The sequence below is a fragment of the Hypomesus transpacificus genome, chromosome 19 (genome assembly GCF_021917145.1).
Source record: "Hypomesus transpacificus isolate Combined female chromosome 19, fHypTra1, whole genome shotgun sequence".
Classification (NCBI taxonomy): Eukaryota; Metazoa; Chordata; class Actinopteri; order Osmeriformes; family Osmeridae; genus Hypomesus; species Hypomesus transpacificus.
Genome location: NC_061078.1, coordinates 12,990,284 through 13,009,482, shown reverse-complemented (window position 1 = coordinate 13,009,482; position 19,199 = coordinate 12,990,284). Strand labels below are relative to the sequence as shown.

At 48.0% G+C, this 19,199-nt stretch overlaps 1 protein-coding gene across 2 annotated transcripts in view; it reads left to right on the top strand.

Annotated features, from left to right (window-relative positions):
* The window catches only part of pde3b (phosphodiesterase 3B), a 34,849-nt gene that overhangs the window by 4,968 nt on the left and 10,682 nt on the right, over positions 1–19,199 (top strand). The window contains exons 2-3 of one of the 2 annotated variants that reach the window (XM_047041418.1): positions 17,580–17,630; positions 18,923–19,171. In XM_047041418.1, coding sequence (XP_046897374.1) covers positions 17,580–17,630; positions 18,923–19,171 — 300 coding nt within the window. Of the gene's footprint in view, positions 1–17,579; positions 17,631–18,708; positions 18,814–18,922; positions 19,172–19,199 lie in introns of those variants that run through there. The other variant, XM_047041419.1, reaches the window with a different exon arrangement.

Here is a 19,199-nt window from a genome sequence, read left to right as displayed (position 1 = left end):
GTAGGAACTGTGTTGTATTCATGACATCCTATTCTACCTAAGACTAATTTCTCAAATACCTGAAAATATCATTGCCAATTTTAGAGTTTGTACTTGTTACAGTATTGTTCTTTCAAGTGGTGTGTAGTCCACAATAAAAAACAATGAGTCTCAAAATACCTCCTACCTCCCAGTTCAACTGCAACTCGTTTTTCTTTCACTGTATTTTCCAACCTCTTAATAGGATGCATTACTGTAAGCTACCATAGAGTTACTGCAGGCTTTTTCGATATGAGTTCACCAAATATCTCTGGTGACGAAAAATAAAACCATGATGTTACTTTCTGTGTCATTAAAGAACCATAAATACTCAACTTATATGGACAGAACTGTAATTACCATGTCAACATTACACCACCATTTTCCACATCTATCTTTACCAGCCCAACTCCCATTGACCAGGTCTTCCACTCATTCCACATCCAGATGTAGAAACCTCTGTTTTAGCACATCCAATAAGCAGTTGGGTGAGGGTAGCGTGACACAATAAGTACGAGTGTAGTATGATGTCCTACATGCACGGCCATACAGCATTGTGTAGCCTGTATCCTCAGTTGGGCTGTCTTTTGTTTGTTGGTGGGACTGCTGGGTGGAGTACCCCTGGGTCACCCCTGGCCCAGGGTCAAACCCACTCGACGGACCCCTTTTTGTGTAGAGTTAGTGCTCCCGGGGGGGGGGGGGGGGGTGCAGGCAGGCAGGGGTGAATAATGCTCTTAACTAACTCCTATACACACGAGGACAGGGCAGCAGGCAGCAGAGAGAGAGAAAGAGGGGGGGGGGGAGGGAGGCAGAGAGGGAGGGGAAGAGTAGGGCGGCGGAAAAGCAGCCTGCCTCAGCTGTCACGTTCTCTTGCTGTAAAGCCATGTGGAATGATATAACATTGACGTCACTACCCGGTGACGTACCACAGTGTGACTGCATAGCAAAAAAATTGAGAGAAAAAATGCAAGTTTTGCTAATCGCCCGGTAGAAGTCGGCGACTGCCTTCAGCTCTGATGAGACAAACAGAGGCGATCAGAGTGTTCCCCTGAGAAAACTGCAATTAAAGATACCGTTAAACATTTTCTGTAGGACTGACTGAATTGTTAAAAGACAAATATTATTTATGTATTTGTCGGAGCCCTGTGTCTTAACAAATGAGTGTTTAAATTCAACACATTTGATCGACTACGTTAATGGATCATTTAATTATCATCTTTAGCTGATGGTGCGAGACTGTGACTGCTGGTCTAATGGTGTGTGTGTTAAAGAGATTGCTTGTATGCTTTGGCCACGTGTTTTTTTCTTCTTTTTCCAGAGGATCCTTTGCTCAGTATTGCTAGAATGTATTCATTTCATTTATTCATGATTCCTTGTTTTTCTGACCCCATGTGAATATACAACGAGACATATAGAATGATAATATTTTCAATGGTTGTTTTGCCAGTAGATAATTGTTGCTTGGCTAGTTTGTTTCAGTGTAATCCTACTGAGGCAGGCGCTCCTGTGTTCAGCCTCAGTAGGCTGTAAGGGCTTCTCAGAACACACTTTAGACACACAGGTAAGGGAAATAATAAAGCCAGATTTGGAACAGTACTCTGTATGTTTCTGTCTCCAGTCTACAGGCCATATTTCTCTCAATGTTTAATTATCTTCTTAATGCCCAGAGTCATGTTAAACTAGAACACATTTACTACACCAAATGACTTAACTTGAATTATTGTTCTAATTGAAATTATCTCTTCATGTAACTTTCTCTTTTATTTTATATAAAGGAAACTTTTGGGGAATCTTTGAGTCACTCCCCCTGTCTTGAGCTAGTTAACGCATGGGCGATAATCAAATTAGACTTTAAATTAGGACCACGGCAGCACCCATGCCCTCTCATGTCTCACACACTAAGGCTACAGAAGCCTATAGCCAGACTGGACACTGTCAGCCAACACACCGCCTGATACTGACACGATATCAGACACACTTAAAGTGGTAACTAATTCAAAGGATTAGGTGTGTTAGTTTCCTAAAGAGATTTCAACATCTGACTGTATTGTTTTGCAGTAATGCATTCAACAATTGTATGAAAATGTACTGTCTACCACACCTATACTTTTAACAACCTTTAACAACAGAAGATTGTGGAAATGGGATTGCACAATTTTATTTTTGATTGTGGCCTTTTATAATTTGAGTGATCATTTATTTGTTATTACATATTAGGCTACATTGTTACGTGGGCTACATTACATTATTAAGTTTACATTGATGAAACAATAAGCTCTGATGATTTAGTTTCAGTTTTTTCATTGCTTTTTGTATTGATTGTGTGACACAAGAAACACGGGCTCCATAATTGTTTTTGTATTTTCATGTTGTTCGTGCTCCCTGTGATAACACTATTTCTGTGTTGTAGATCTGTCGTCCCAGTTTCCTGTAATGGGTCTAAGCTACCTTCAGCTGAGTGTTGATTTACAAATGGGCAGTTCTCAAGTGAACAGAGTCATTAAGAATTGTTTTGTTCTAAATTAGGTCTACTTTTTGTCAATAGAAAGGCTAAAATGTATCAGTTTTTGCGCTAGCAATTACCATAAAATACTTAGTCTACTTACATATAGCGGAACTCACCCCTTGAAGTACTTAAAACAACACAAGGGACATTAACAAAATTCGGAACTGAGGTTATGCCGTTGTTAATTCAGTAGGCTACTTGGCAGCGGTAAGACTTGTTGAATGACGGGGTTAATGCGAACGAGTGAACTAGCGCGGTGCTCTGTGTGTTTGGCCGACTGCAGAGCGAAACAGGATGCAGCAACTGCATTGTCAGCCTACTGGTGTGTGCAAACAGATGAGGAAATGCAGGACCGGGTACTCCAAAACCCAGGTTACCCTGGAAACGGTTTGCGTCATGATCACCAGCAATTAGCTTGCAGCTCTTTAGTTTTCATGATAGGTCTGCCAGGGCCTTGCCCAGTTGCTGCTACTAACACGCGTAGAGAACAATAATAAAAATGAAATAAAAACTGTAAACACAGTTCACAGTTTTCAGTGTTTTTCACTTGAACATATTAATTATGTGGACAAAGTTTTGGGGCAAACACTCTTTTCTTCTGGTCAGAAAAAGTGAAATTGAAATGAGCTTGATTGTTTCCCCCCATATGCTGCTTTGTCCATCTTGGTGTCATGTTATATTCTTATCTGAGCCCATCTGTCTTGCTGTGTGCATGTGTGAGTGAAACAAAGTTCCTGGTGCGTGACCAGTGGTCGTTAGCATCATATTTGAGCTGATAAGAATTTTTCTTGGACGAGCTTAACTGTTACCGGTAACCAACAGAAGTAGAAGGACAAGATAAAGAAGTATTTAGAGGAAGACAAAAGAATGGACTCTCCCCTTTCTACTAATAACGCATGAACACACACACTCCCACACACACACACTCACACACACTCCCTTAAACTAGGCTTTATCAACCACCCAATCAGCACTCATTGGTTTCAAGAGGAGCTGGGATTTTCTGCATGGCTCATATCGGACACTTGATTGCACCATAAGGTTCCCAACAGTTCAAACATTTCAGGTAGCATAGTAGCTTTTAAGTCCAGAAGGAGGTTGTTGAACCTAGCCTGTGTCCAGTGTTTGTTCAGCCCAGTGACTGGGTAAGACTGGAGGGAGGCAGGGCAGGGTATGGAGGAGGAGGAGGGGGGGGGGGGTTGGGGGTGACTGCCGAGGTGAGATCAGACTGCTGCTCTGACGTAGGCTGGCGCTGGTGGTTGAGATTTGAGTACTAGGATGGTGGTTATCCCTGGACAGAAGAGGGAGAGGAGACCGCTCTTTTGATTCATATCAGGTTCTTTAATAAATAGTGGCTTAGTGGGGTAGCATAGTTTGTGGCTATTCTCTTTATAATTTTGTTAAGAATAGTTGTGAAAAAAAAATAGTGGGAGTATGTTTTATAGTATTGACTAATACTGTGTGCCAAATCATGGACATTCATATGGATAGGCATTGTAAATTAAAACGGTAAAATTTATATTTCCTTGGCCAAAACACAAAGATAGAATTCCAATTGGTTAGAAATATTTGGATTGTTTCCTGGTTTAACTGAAAATCTGTTACATAAATCTCACTAAAATACTATACAGAAATGTAAGTGTTCGTAGTCCTGATGAAACTTTTGTTGCTTAAATTCTACCCTTGCTGCTTGCTCTCTTTCTTGCTGCCCCCCCCCCCCCCCCCCCCCCCCCATTGAAAACAGTGTCAGCACTGCCGCTTTTACACCAAAAGGTTGTTGCTAGGTGACGGTTGACGTCAGTGGCAGCTACAGAGGAAGGCTTGTGTGTTTGCAGCTGAGGGCAGACCCCACTGAAAGGGCAAAACTATGAAGCCATATTAGTCATTTCAATGAAATCCCAAACATCAGTTAATGAGGGTAGCCTTTTTTCAATAATTCTCAGAATTGTAGACAAAAATACTATAAAGTGACACACATTTGTAGAAACTATCTGCTTTTCCAACCCCCACCCTCTTTTCTTCTCTGTCTTTTTACTCCTTTGCTGTCTCCTTTTCGCTCACTTTGTTGCTCTTCTTTCTTTTTCTCTCGTTCTCTATTTGTCTCTTACTTTCTCCCTCTCCCTCCCCCTCTCTTTCTTTCTCTCTCTCTTTCGCACACACACTCACACAGAGGCTCAAATGCTATAGCTGCCCCCCCCACACACACACACACACACACCATTTTACAGAGCCAATGACGTAAGTGAGATTTTGTGGTGAGGAGGAAAAAATCAATCACTGGTGTCTAAGGAAGGTCTGAGAGCTCCAATGAGGTATCTCCCTCGTGGTAATGAGGTATCTCCCTCGTGGTATCTCGCTGTCTGACCAAGGTGGCTCTGGAGCCTGCTTGCCATTGTTTAGTGTAATCAATTCCCGGGAACCCATATCTCTCTCTCACTCGCTCTCTCTCTCTTGCTTAACTGGGCCAAATAATATGACCTGTCGCTGTTAAGTTCAGCGTAGTGTAGGATATTATTCTATCGTTTTGGTGAATTGACAAAGGTGGTGGAAGCAGTTGACAGAAATATTTTTCGTTATGGCCCAAGTTCAGGTTTCAAGTGTCCATATTCCACTGTCATAACTTGCCTAAAAATTGCCCTTAAAATTGGAAGTCTTTGTTCTATTAGACAGGTTTTTCGTTCCGGTTGCGAATACTTCAGTACTGTCTCTCTTTGTCTCTATTCGGGCAAAGAAAAACAAAAGTTAGGAAGCAGCAGTGTCGAAGGTTTAGCAGCCTCTGAGGAGGACTGTTAACTCCAGGAGCCTCAGGTCCTGGGATCCCTCAGCCTCGGCCTCTGAATCAGCCTGCCTGTCAGAGGCTGTCCCTCTGACAAGAACACAGCCCAGACCGAGAGGGCCCTGCCCCGCTTCAAAGTATGTCAACGCTCCAGATAAAGAGAGCAAAAGGAAGAAATAAAAAAAGAAACAGATGAAGATGTCAGTAACTGAAAAGCCACAACTGTGGCATTGTGTGTGGTGTTTGTGTGTGTGTGTGGACCTCTGCCTAGCCAAGGCTGGATAAGTGCGTAGAGCTGAACATGTCTGCCATGTCAGTTATGAATGACGTGTGCTGGTGTTATGAGATAAGCTAGTGACGGGGGAGTGGGGAGGAGAGCGGCGGGCTATCGCTTTGGCGCAGCCTCCTGATACCGTAGGGAGAGGGGGAGCGAGGGAGAGCGAGGGAGAGGGGGAGCGAGGGAGAGGGGGAGCGAGGGAGAAGAGAAGCCACAGAGGCAGGGCTGGACATCAGCATGTAGGCTACATATAGAGGTGGCCACGAGGCCCACAATCAGTGGCAGTAATGTCACCGTCCTCCACCTCTTGAGCGCCCAGCGAGATCAGGCCAGGCGCGGTCAGAGGAATCATTGGTTTGATTTTAGCGATTCTGGATTTTTTTCTCTCACAAACATATCAAGTCACATCTCCAAAATTGGGCCGCTTGTGTCGGATAGTTTTGCATTCGCAAAGCTCAAATCCCACCTGGTCTCTCTCCGTGGCCATCCACTGTGTGTGTGTGTGTGTGTGTGTGTGTGCGCAGCGTGTGGTGCTTTTGTTTGGTGTGGATGAAGGGTATTTAGTGTTCCAGTGTGAGTCTTCTCTCGTGTCGCTGCAGAGCATGGATGGATGGCAGCAGCTGATGCTGCTGCTGTGTGTCTGTAAGGCCTGCTGTATCTGTGTTGCCCCTCTGTGGGAAAGACGCACCATCTACCCACCCTGCCTCTGATAGATACACCCCCCACCCCCAGAGGGCCCCCATATGCCCCGGCCCTGGCACCAATACAGAAGTGGGGAGCTGTAGCCTGGGTATGGCCACATGGCAACTCAGGGTGACTGGGCTGGGGGTGGCGGGGTTGTCAGAGGGGCATGTTGGATTCCACCCAAGACAAATGCTAAATATGGTTTAGGTATGCCGCCCTAACCAACATGCCGCTTCTGACGTACGCTAAGTCTTTGTCAGTCTTCTGAGCTCTACTTCAGAAGCACTTGCTAGCCTTTGTTTTGAGGATGGGAGGGCGGGGGGGGGGAGGGAGGGAGGGGGGGGCACCCTCGCTCAGACGGAGAGATGAGTAGCGGAGCTGGACACGGGGGGTCTCTCTTTGGGAGCACATGTGGCGCAGATGGACGCCACATGTGTGTCCTTTAACTCTGCACTGAGGGAAGACAAAGAGGGGGATTCTGCTATCTCTCCACAGCTGATGTGAAAACCAGCGATAAAGACACCCTCCACTGCATCGGTTCATCTGCTGTTTCTTGTTCTGTCAGAAAGACCCACTTCTCTTGTACTGGGGTGAGGGCCTTTCCCTCCAATAAGATCCTAATCTATCAAGACAATCTGCAATGCCAGGAATTGTGCAAAGAAAATGGCGGCAGAGAAAGGCTGACCTATTGCCTTCTTTCCCAGGTTGTGTGTACGTCAGTGGGTGCACGTGAGTGCTTGTGCTCCTGTTGCCGTGCATTGTAGGCCTAAACCAGTTCTGCGGTATGAGTTGGTGTGAGTGAGACTGACTCGCATGACAGTCGTTGTTGTAGTCAGCGAGGGCTGATGTGTAGCGCGGTGTGCGTGTCTAAGGTAGGCTGAAGCAGGGCCTGCCCTGTTTGGAGCCACCTGTGCACATACCTGAGTACAGATCTCCTTACCTTGCCTGGAGCTCGTTGTTCCCTCTCAGCTCAGCCTGTCGGATGATCTCGCGGATGTACGTCATCATTAGTAATGGAATCGCCGTTTGACTTGACAGTCTTAAAATTTGACATGGGTGGTATCTTCACCTGAGGTAATTTGCCTCAACTTCAGATTGATTTCAACTCTCCTATGGCAGGTCGACAAGTATTAAGTGTCTGTGTGTGTGTGTACGTGTCTGTAAGCTATACAGTTTGTTTTAGGATGTTCAAGGTCCACTCCATATTGACCATCACAAATTGTAGATGTCAAACGATTGCACCCCCCCCCCCCTCCCCTCCCCTCACACAACTCCCAAACATAGATTGCTGCATGTTATTTGTGTCCTTTTGTTTGCCTGCTGCAAAGATATGTTCGAGGCGATAGCATGGCTTATTGTACGGTGACGAAATGGACCACATTAAAGTTGAATTGACTATGCCCTATCCGGTTTGACATTTAGCTTTTGAAATAGACCAAGAGCTATGTGATTGGAACATCCTGTGATGAAGGACACACACATATTTTGAAGTGTTGCTCCTCGGAATTACAGGTCCAGTCCTATACCATGCCACTTGTTAACTGATGTGTTTGTGCCTGCTGGTATTCCCCCTGGAGAGGGAGGGAAGTGTGTCGACCTGCGGTGCTTCTAGACCGCTTCAGAGCGTGAGATTGTGGTGTCTCAGGACAGGAAATGACGTTGTTGCACATTCTTTTTTTATGACCAACTAGATTTAAGCAGTTGTGATTCTACCAGTTCCCAGACTTGGTGTGGTTTAGATGTGTATATAACTGGAGAGAGACCCTGTCTAATTTAGCCAGTGATGCTATCCACGGGAACATAAAGTACAAGGTGGTAGAAAGTGTAAACCAAACCAGTTCCTCAACAGACATCTCCTCCCCCCCCCCCACCTCTCTGTTGTCTGTGTGTCCGTGTCTGCATGTTCCAGCGACAGGTTCTCTGTGTTCTCCCCTGGCAAAGCGGGCTGGCAACACCGCAGACAGACAGGGACACTTTCCCTTCATTATGCTCGCGCTAAAACACCCGGGAATCAGCGCCAAAGCCCTCTCTCACAATAACAATCACAGCTCTCTCCTTCGACTCCAACCGGGGATTCGGTTGTTGCTGCTGCATCGTAATGAGGCGCTCGAACTCTAAACTCAAGCGCACTGCTGCTCGCTCGTTTAAAACCCCGATGACGATGTCACAGGTTAGGCCCTGCTGGGACAGCTCCCCAGGCCCTGGGGCTGGCTCCTGGGGACAGGACGGTCTGATGAGGCCTGCACGGAGGCTGTCACCAAGTGCTCACACAGCGACACAGAGGCATCATCAGCTGACGTTTCACTGGCTGACTTACTGATTCCACTGCAGACAGACATCCCTCAGGTGAGGAGATGCAGTCTGGCTGCTGGCATCCACTGACACACACACACACTCGTACGCACACACACACACACTCACCTGTGGTGCTCCTGTAATGAAGGTGCTCAGGGTGAAGTCACCCGGTCATGAAAGTGTTCCTGGCTTAGGCCTATCTGTTGTTTGATTTACGTCCTTCCAGAGATTGGTATAGGGCTATTATAAGTCAACAGTTGTTCAATTAATTTGAGATTAGATTTGGGACCGAATGATAGTCAAATTAAGTTATTTAGTTTGAGCTTTGGCCAAATGTAATCTGAGTTTGACCAGCAGTGCAGATGCAGTCGTCTTACTGGATGTTCACAGAGCAGAGTGCGAGCTGCAAAGGTGACAGCTTAAATCATTGAGTAGAAGGAAAGGCTGTGTCTGGTGCCGGTGGCGGCCACTTGTTTGTAAATGATTTACTTGACAACAGACGATTTTTCTCTCAGCCTTGCTCTCTGTCTGTGTCTCTCACTCTCTTTCACTCTCACTCTATGTCTCACTCACTCTCTCACTCTTCCTCTCCCTCTGTCTTTCTCAGCCTCTCACTGGGTGTCTCTCTCACTGTCTTTCTCTTTCTCTACCTCTCTTTCGGTCCCTCTGTTTTCTTTCCCTCGATCTCTCTGTACTTTCCCCCGCTCTCTCTTTTGCTCCCTTCCTGGCCCTGATATATCGTCTGTGTTCTCGTGCTTGTTATTGGCCTGGGTTACAGCAGGGCTCAGGCTGACTAGTTGGCTGGCTGACTGGCTGGCCAGTGTTTATGAGAGAAGCCTGCTCTGATTCCATGATAAAGCCAGATGTTCCCTTACAAGGCTCCCTCCAGCCTCCTGGATCTGGCACCCATGTCCATATCAGGTATAGTCTTCCTGTTCCACTCAGCGCCTCCCTTCCAGGGCCTGCGCGAGCCACCTAGCCTTGTGGCCAACACCGGGCCAGAACGCAGATGGCTGTGAAGGACAGTAAGGAAGTGTTTATAGACTGTCATACAGAAACACTTCCACACCAGCTACCCTGCTACCCACTGCATACATGTGTGTCGTGTTTGCATAACAAAGTTCCAGTTTGGAAACGAGCAATGTGTCTTTCTCATTTTGCTTCTCATGGTCTGAGGGGAAATGACGTTTGGTTGTCTGTGAATGGCTGGATGGTCCAGATGGAGGTGCTGGTTCTGGTCTAGGTCTGTGGGAGGATGTGGAGCTGACCCCTGTGGGAGCTGAGGAGAGCACAGCCCTCTAGTCCTCCAGCCAGGATTCCCAGGCTAATTACAGCATGTCAGTCAGTTGAGAGCCACTGATTACTGTCTACACCACCACAAACACACAAACCTCCCTTCCGAGAGAGAGGCACGGTGAAGCGGCGTGCCCGTTAAAGTTGGAGTCAAATGCTGTGTGGAGATGCTGTGAGGCCCTGTTCTCTAGGTGTGACCAAAACATGCTACTAAACCTATATTTGAACCTGCGCAGTGGTGTGTTCCTTCGCCGTAACGTCACAAAGACAAAAAGGGAGGAAGAAATACAATATAGACTGATACAGATCGAGAGAGAGATGGACAGAGAGACCGAAAGAAGGAGAGTGACAGTGTTCTAGATGTTCTGAACATGATGTCTTGGTTAGATATTTCTACAGGAGGAGTTCAACAGTAAAAGAGAACAGGGAAGCCACTAAGGGGCCAGTTATTTTTCCCCCGTAAATTATCTCTTCATAAATTCCAGGTAACATATAAAGTCTGGCGTGCCGCCGTGAGAAGCGAACATTTGGTGCGTCACTGGGTCAACGGTCTCTTTCATAATTGCTTGTGTTAAAAGTAGATAAACCCTGGATCTTTTTATGAACATGCAGATCAACGACGCAAAAGTAAAGTAGGGCTTATCATTGAGAAGGACAATTCAAGCTATTTATGCTGCCAGGGCAGTCAGCCAGTGAACTCCTCAGATCATGGAGGACCGTGTGTTCCAGCCTGGGGTGAGCGTGTGTTACCCAAGTTCAGGTCAACAGTGGATATTAAGCATAGATAAAACCTAACCTGCACGAAATGCACACCGCCTACAACTATGTATAGGACTATGATTTACTGTGTGGTTTCTAATAAACTCTGGATCAGACTCCACTTGCGGGGCTTCTATTCCTTACCTCTGGGATTAGGTCTATGCGTTGTCTTTAGCTTCCTCATTGAAGGCCTTTTACATTTTTCTGTGAAAAGGGTACTGGTTTAATTTAAACTATGGATATTTTCTAGATTTGTTGATTCACCAAAAATGATAAGTTATTGCTCTCACCTTTGAGGAAACATAACAGAATAATACAATGAAAGTTTAATTTTTCTTCTTTTGTCTGTGTCTATAGCTGTAGAAAACAAATGCACTTCAGCACTAACCCTAACCCATGCATTTTATTGAATTTCTTCCAAGCTATAAAGTAAAATTCATGAAAGTGATCATTATCTGGGTTATTCATAGCATTCATTTGTTTAACATTTCAAAATTAAATGTGGTAAAAAAAGAATTCTGCACTTTGTTTAAATTGAACGCGTTTAGTGTTTTTGGGGCAGAGCTGTGGTTTGGCTGTCCAGGTGAGTGCGTCCGGTTCAGTATGGGACGACCCAGTCTAAGACCTCAGGTCTCAGCTAAGGACTGACCTCTCCAAGCTCAAGCTTTCCAGGAAGGTCCTTTCATGATCATTATCACATTCCCTTTCCCCCGCAGAAATCCTTGTTGTTCTTAGGCTGCTTGATTTGAATAACGGTCTGATTACCAAAATAATTCGGTCATAAATGTATTTTTCGAACAATATTTCACTCCAAATGAACCCCAAAACAGAAATAGTTGATTTGTTCATCATCCAATCCACAATGCGATGCGTTTGAAGTAGTTTATGAACGACGTGCTGAAGTGTGTGTGTTGTTCGTCTGTGCTTATCTATGATGTCGTCCTGTAGAATGCTGGTAAATGACCACTGCAAAATACTTATGGGCTATTTGAGCCTGAAACATGCCATTGTGGGAAGAAGTTCATCATTGACGTAATAGGGGTTGACCCTACTCAGATTGTGGCTTTTTTGTTGTTCCTGCAAACACGTGTTTGTCATTATGCAAGCTTTGCTCTGTCTGGCGAGCGGCCAAGAGTAGGAAGTGCAGCTAGGAGAGGCAAAGCTGACAGTTGAGCTGAGATTTTCTATAAGCTCCACATTCTTCTTGTTTCAACATAATACCCTGTCAGCCCCTCCTTCTCCCCTCTCCTTTTCTTAAAAAAGAACAATACAAAACAAATCGAAGAACTCAGATAAATGTTCTGCTGTAGTCTAAGCCCGTACTAGTTTGTTGTTCTGTGATCTGTCACATTTTGGGGTAGCCTTTATAGTTTGGAGTCCTAAACTGATTCTAGTGGTGAATGGAACATGTACAACTGTAAGAGACAATAGGAGAGGAGGGATCCTCTTGTCAGCTCAGGGCCTCACAGCAGAGCAACAAGTTCAGTATCCATCCACTTGATTGCGTTTATCTCGTCAGGCGCCCCAAGTGCACGGGACGTCACGTCCCCAAGCCCCCCCCCCCCCTAACTGGGATCAGCTGAGTTTGCCGGGGGTCAACTGGATGGCTGAGCTAGGGTGCCCTGGGGTTGATGGGCTGGTCTGGTCTGGCCTGAGGTGAGCTGCTTGCAGGTGACTGGTACTGGCATGGGTCTCTCCCGTATGCTCACACGCTCACACAGGCTATTTGTTTGGCCGATGTATTCTACTGCTCGTTCAGCTGGATTTAGTGGCATGCTTCTTTTGAACACGTAGCATTTGGAGTTAAGAAAGTGAGGAACGAGCCAGCTGGGCCTGAATCATGGAGAGGCTGGAGAGGAGGCTGGGGAGGAGGCTGGGGAAGAGGCCGGGGAAGAAGAGCTGAGGGAGGCGCAGAGGGATCCAAGGCGTGAGTCTTCTCTGACCCGGCAGCCACACCTGTCTGGCCACAGAGGACGCCAGACGGCCTCTCCCAGTCCCCCCTGACCTGTCTCAGTCTCGGAATCCCAGCCCCCTCCACAGCCCCAGCCCCGGGCCAGTACCTGGTCCCTGGCCCCTGGCTCTGGGACGTTGGTTAGGAGGGAGGTTCAAGCTCTGGCTTTTCCATCTCTGTAATGTACAGTCGTATTTCTTCCCTCTTTATTTTAGTTGTTGGCGTACTCTGCTCTCTCTCTGTCAGTTCCCCTGGTCTCTCCCTGTAAAGGCTGTGGCTGGCTGTCACACCCAGGCAGGGAGCCAGGAAGCTCCCACCCCCAGCCTCCTACATGGGGATCACATCTAGGGTAGGGAGGCTGGCTCGTCCCATCCACCTGACCCGCGTAAACAAACAGCAATGGCCATGCCAGATGCCGTGGTTCCTGGAGACAGAGTGGGTCCTAGGAGCAGAGTCTGATGAGAACTCCGTCTGTGGCTCAGGCGACGTCCAGACTAGGCCTACTGCAGCACTAACCAGGGCTGTTCTGGGGCTAAGGGCTTGTCCTGGATCTGGTCCTGTGTCATGGTACGTTGCAGGGCTGTACTGAGCGTCACAGGGATTTTACCACATCGTTATGAGATGGGCGAACCTTGAACCTCTTAGCAGAAATAAATATGGACTAGCCTAGTTCAGACACAAACAAACACATGCCATTTATCAAACGGCCAGCACGACGCACACACACACACACACACACACACACACACACACACACACACACACACACACACACACACACACATATGCATACACAGTACAGTGATCCCGAGCTGTGCTTTATTGCGTTTTTGTTTAATAAATTGGCCAGAGCATACACATTTGTATTTCATCTTTAATCTTGTTTTTGTTTAGTTTTTGTTTTTTTTACTCGGGGTTTGAGCACTTAGTCAAACAAGCCAGACATTGTTGTGTTTAAAGGTATTGGCTATAGCACAAAACGCAAACAGTGGATTCTGAGAAGGGTATTTTAATGTGTTTCGTCTGTCCATATTATTGTGATTACACTGTACACATGGTTTTAGTGCTTGGAGTGGTCAATAACACTCCAGTAGTACAGCGATAGTGGCCTCCGGTGTTCTCTGGGCATGGTCATGGGTCAGTGTTACGAGCCAGTGTGTTGCCAGGCCAGAGGGACAGGTAAGACTAATCGACGGGACAGTCTCACATACCCACCTGAGCAGAGAACTGACGGAGGGGTGTGAAAAGAGAGGGATGAAGCCGTCCAGCAGCCCTCTGCCCCACTCCAAGAATTTTCCACGCTCCTGCCAGGTTGCCCTGACGACACGGCCGACTGACGCCCCCCAGCGCCCCGTTGCCCCCCTCTGCGGGCCCTCATGTCTCCATCTGGTCTCTGGTGGAGCCTAGTCCTATCTAGGACAGCACTACCAGGGGTATACTGGCTATGTTCAGCTAGTGGAACAGGACACACACTCACTAACACACACACACACTGCAGGGCAGTGATCTAGTTAGCTCTCTGCCTTCCCAGGGATGCAGACTAAAGTGTTGAACCAGGCTGCAGTGATTTTCTTTCATTTTTCTTCTCTTTTTTTTTCTCTCTCTCTCTGCCATTCATTCAATGTGTCTTCTTTTTTTCTCCCCCCCCCCCTATTGTATGTGTACATACATTTGTATGTGTGTGGATGTGTGTGTGTGTGTGCGTGTGTGTCCGCAAGACTCATTTCTCCTCAGATGTGCCTTTGTGTGTGACGGTGAAAGCCTGTCCTCATTATAAGTGTGTGTGTGTGCGCGCATGTGATGCTGCCGGCTGACGTCAGTCCTGCCCTGCTCCTCTTAATACAAATCTCCTGCCTGCCAGTGTCCCCCTTTCTCCCGTCCCCTGTACAGTCATTACCCTGCTTTTATGATTGCTAGCCCTGACCCGATCTCACAGCCCAGTGCTAGTGGCTGGGTAATGTGACACACAGGTGTAAGAGTACTCTACCCCCCCCTCCTCCTCCTCCCCCCCCTCTTCGTGCTCGGAGGAACTGCTCCGTATCAGGGGAATAGGAGAGAAGCATTTCACTCCCGTCTCCATATGCAGGCCCAGCCGTGCTCCGGCTCGGTTTAGCCGGCGTGTGCAGAGTGTGACCGTACGGAGACGGGCTCCCCTGCTGTTAATATGGGGTCAGCGTAAACGGCAGGCAGTGGGTCAGCTGGTGGTATTGATGGTTGGTGAGGATGACCACAGGGTGCTGGGTGTTACCCGGGTGTTGGGTCGTGTTTCTGCCATCTGTTTTTGGGGACACGTTACTTGGCTCGGGGGCAGGCAGGTGAGAGCTCCGCCTTTCCTCCTCCCCCAGCCGGCCAATCACAAAGAGGTGCCTCAAACGTATACCTTGGTGTCACACACAACAACAACAGAGGAGTTAATACCAAAACACACAATTCACAGTCAACTTCACGATTTTTCCGAGCTGGCCAGTACCAGAGCCTTCTGGAATAGCACTTTTAGAACCTTATGGATCGTTAACCACATCATCTGATCGACCCAGCTCGTTAGGCTAGCCCACAGCCCATAATACTCGGTACTCTTTAGCATAGCTTAAGTAAATAGATGGAGAGCCCTCACTGTTTGCAATGGCACCACACCCTCGAGCGCTTCACTGCAGTGCTAAGGTCGCAGTTTATTTGGTACTTGTAGCATGTTTCTCCTAACAATACACCCAAGAAAAAAGCCTTTCCTTTCTTGGAAAGGTACTGATTCCGTTGTCTGACCTGGACTGAGGTGGATGCGTCAACAAGGCATATTTGTTTTTGGGTCCACAAGGTAGTGTGGCTGACAGGCTTCCAACATGGCCGCTGTCCTCCTGTCACCATAACCAGCCCCTCCCCTGGTTCTTTCATCAAGCTAGCCTACATTCTCACTAAAACAACGAGAGGAATCTCCTGTTTTCACGTGTGTCGAACACAAAGTGGAACATGTGTGTGTGTGTGCTGGATAGTCATCACGTGAGAGAGAATGTGCTCGTGTGTGTGTCCTCAGGCACACAGACACAGACATACCTGTTTTTGCACGAGTGTATTGTGTGCATGTGTGTGTTCTGAGGCGTACAGACACAAACATACCTTTTCGTGTGTGTGTGTGTGTGGGCAGAACGACACACGCGCGTCGTTAGAACAGTAGGTTCAGTCTACCACATGAGCCAAGAAGACGTCTAGTCTGCGTCATCCGCATGACTCCATGACAGCCTGTTACTACCTTCCCTCTCTCTCTATCTTTCTCTCTGTCTCTGTCTCTCTCTTTCTCTCTCTCTCTCTCTCTCTCTCTCTGTCTCTGTCTCTCTCTACCTCACGCCTCACCCGCTCTCATTCTCCCCCACCCCCCATCTCTCCCTCCTCTTTTTCCCTCTCTTTCTCTCTCTCTCTCTCTCTCTCTCCGTAAACAAGCAGACGTCCAACAGATCTCTCCTCCGGCCCCTCTCCCGCCATCCCGTTGCCATGGCGTTCGGCGCATTGTTTGCCGGCCTCTCTGTCAGGTTGCCATGGCAGTGCTTATTTGCCGTACTAAATGTTTGGCTGCGTTGTACAGATGCTGATGACAAACGCGCAGCCTGCCGCTCTGATCAATGGAGGAGACTCTGATTGGAGAGGAAGGGGCACAGCGTCTGTCAGAGCGAGAGGCAGGCAGACAGGTGGAGAGCCAGACAAGCTGGTAGAGGCAGTGAGATGGGCAGACAGACAGGCAGGCAGGCAATCAGACACAGACAGACAGACAGACATGCAGGCACAGCTTGATATGGACTGTGTCTGTGATGCACAGATGCCTGTGTGTGAAATAGAGGTGTAATACTGTTTATGATAGTAATATGCATTACACTGAGATTCACCTGTATGCTTTAGCACCATTTTCAACATTCTTATATGCCACTCCTGTATTGGATATGGGAGAGGGAGATATATATCGAAAACGAGCTGGTCTCGTTGGTTTGCTAGCGATCAGTCTTGGAGAGTCTTATTCCTCTTGCCTCCGTCACACCCCCTGGTGGTGTGTGGAGGTACTGCGTGTTGCCTTTCTCTACTGTGAGTGGAATATTTACTCCCTGGCTTTAACATGGCGACCTGTGCTCTCCAATCAGGACACAGGGAAAGACAGTACTAGCATGAGGCTAGCTAGCATGTTCTCCTCTGACACCTAGCCAGGCCACGCACTGGCAGGTTCAACATTCCTGGTTGTTATATATGTGTCAACATTGTCTTATTTGTGTCTTTTTTTCTTGGTTACAGAATAGCTGAACATTTTTTGTGTCATATGTGAGTTTGAGACAATACATTTAGTTTTAGGAGCAATGTTAACATTTTGAATTCATGTTAAAAGTTCAAGTGTTAAACCAACAAGACGGACTGAATAAACTGAGAACGACAAAACTAAGATCCAGAATGTGAACTTTCCAGTTATGTGTCTGTTCCCACAGTGTCATTTGAACTTTGAAATAATTCAGTTGACCATCCCTCTGTGCATGGGCCCCAGCTCATGTGTTTTACTGTAGCACACAAAGTAAGCTCCTGTTTGGTGGCTTTTTTCTCAGACAGACACACAGCCCTGCTCTGGAAATGCTGCCGATTGACGTAGTTGCGGCCAGATAAGATCTCAGAGCACCATTGTTGACGTGTCATTGTGGTTGCAGTGGTGGAGAATTTTACTTAAACTTTTTTTTTTTTTTTTGGCTTTTGCTTTCTGCGAAAGGTCTAGGTTAGTTCTCTCTCTAACCCGGAGTCTACAGAACATTGTCTGCATGAACACATGACAGAAGTAAAGGACACATTGTGGAGGGTTATTTATGTCCGATGTTTTCTCTTGAATGTCAAGTTGTACATGTGGTGTTGGTGGTGTTCCCGTACCCGTACTTAACAACCCATGCACTTTATGCCCTTGAAGATGTGGACTTTGCATGACACCCAGCCACACCCACGAACACTAGGAGACTGTGATGAGGCCCCAGGGCCAATGCTGAGCGTCTCTGCTTTGTGTTTTCAGATGATCCTGTGGGACTGGGACCTGAAGCAGTGGTACAAGCCCCAGTACCAGGTCAGTACACTGTGGATGAGGACAACACTCGGGTGCCTTTCTCTCTGTGTGTGTGTGTGTGTGTGTGTGAGGGTGCGGGTCAACTTCGTAATCATGCCAAAATTTAAAGGCCAATTTCAGCTGAAATAAACTAAAGCAAGTTGCACAATAATAAACCAACCGGAATTCTATTGAGAGACAATGGTGGGAAGAGGAGAGGCGAGGGAGATGAGAGGAGAGATTAGGTAGGGAGAGGAGGGGTGAGGTAGGGAGGGTAAGAAGGAGAGGTGAGATGGAGGGAGGTGTGGGGAGGCAGGGGAGAGGATGGGGGGGGGGGGGTGAGGCAGGAGGGAGGCTGAGATGTGGAGAGGTGGGGTGAGGCAAGGGTGAGACGGGAGGGCAGGGGAAGGAGAGGAGGGGTGAGGGAGGGAGGGAGGGAGGGAGGGAGGGAGAGATGAGGAGTGAGAGAGGACTGAGGCAGTGGGGAGGCAGGGGAGATGAGGAGTGAGAGAGGACTGAGGCAGTGGGGAGGCAGGGGAGAGGAGGCATGAGAGAGGACTGAGGCAGTGGGGAGGCAGGGGAGAGGAGGCAAGAGAGAGGGCTGAGGCAGTGGGGAGGCAGGGGAGAGGAGGCAAGAGAGAGGGCTGAGGCAGTGGGGAGGCAGGGGAGAGGAGGCATGAGAGAGGGCTGAGGCAGTGGGGAGGCAGGGGAGAGGCGAGGAGAGGAGGTGAGGGAACTCCATCAGCACAACACACAGGCACTGTGCCCCTCACCTACCGTGCGTCACTGAGGCTGGGAAGTGCTCACATTGCACTTTTATCACACACGTCCCCGCCACTCCTTTTTATTACTGACATCACCAACCCAAGAAGGCTTTCAATTACCCAAGATCAATGCAGTGAGCTCAGCCCCCCTTCCCCCCTCCCCCTCCCCCCAGCCCCCTTCCTGTGTGGCCCTCTACCCACACGATACTGAAATCGTGACGAACACAGGCAGCTCTCAAAGAGCACAACAGTGTCCCGTTACACATCTAGCTTCCGCACCTGCATGTTTCATGTGTGTGTGTGTGTGTGTGTGTGTGTGCTGTGCGTTTGGTAGCGAGTAGAGTACCGTGTGGTGGTATGTTTAGTACGTAGTGTGTAGGCTTGGTGCGGCTATGAATCCTAAAATACGGAAGCACCTGTTCAGCTTGTCATGTATTTGGGTAAGCTGGGTTTGTTTGCATGTGTATCGTGACAGTCACCTTTTGCTCTGTCGTATCCTGACCTATTTGTCTTTCTCTCTGTGTCTGTCTGTGTGTGTGTGTGTGTCAGGGTGCGGTGAGCGGGAATGGCGTGGACCTGTCGGTCATCAACGAGGCCAGGAACCTGGTGTCGGAGCTGCTGATGGACTCGTCTCTGTCGCCTCCCACCGTTTCGTCCCTGCGCAGCGTCAGCAGCCTGATGGGCACCTTCTCCGGCTCCTGCCGGCCCCGGGTCAACCCCTTCACCCCCTTCCCCGGGTTCTACCCCTGCACCGAGGTGGACGACCCCGCCGACCGGGCCGACAGGAAGCCCCTCAAGGTGGGCCAGCACCGCAGTCCACGGCCTT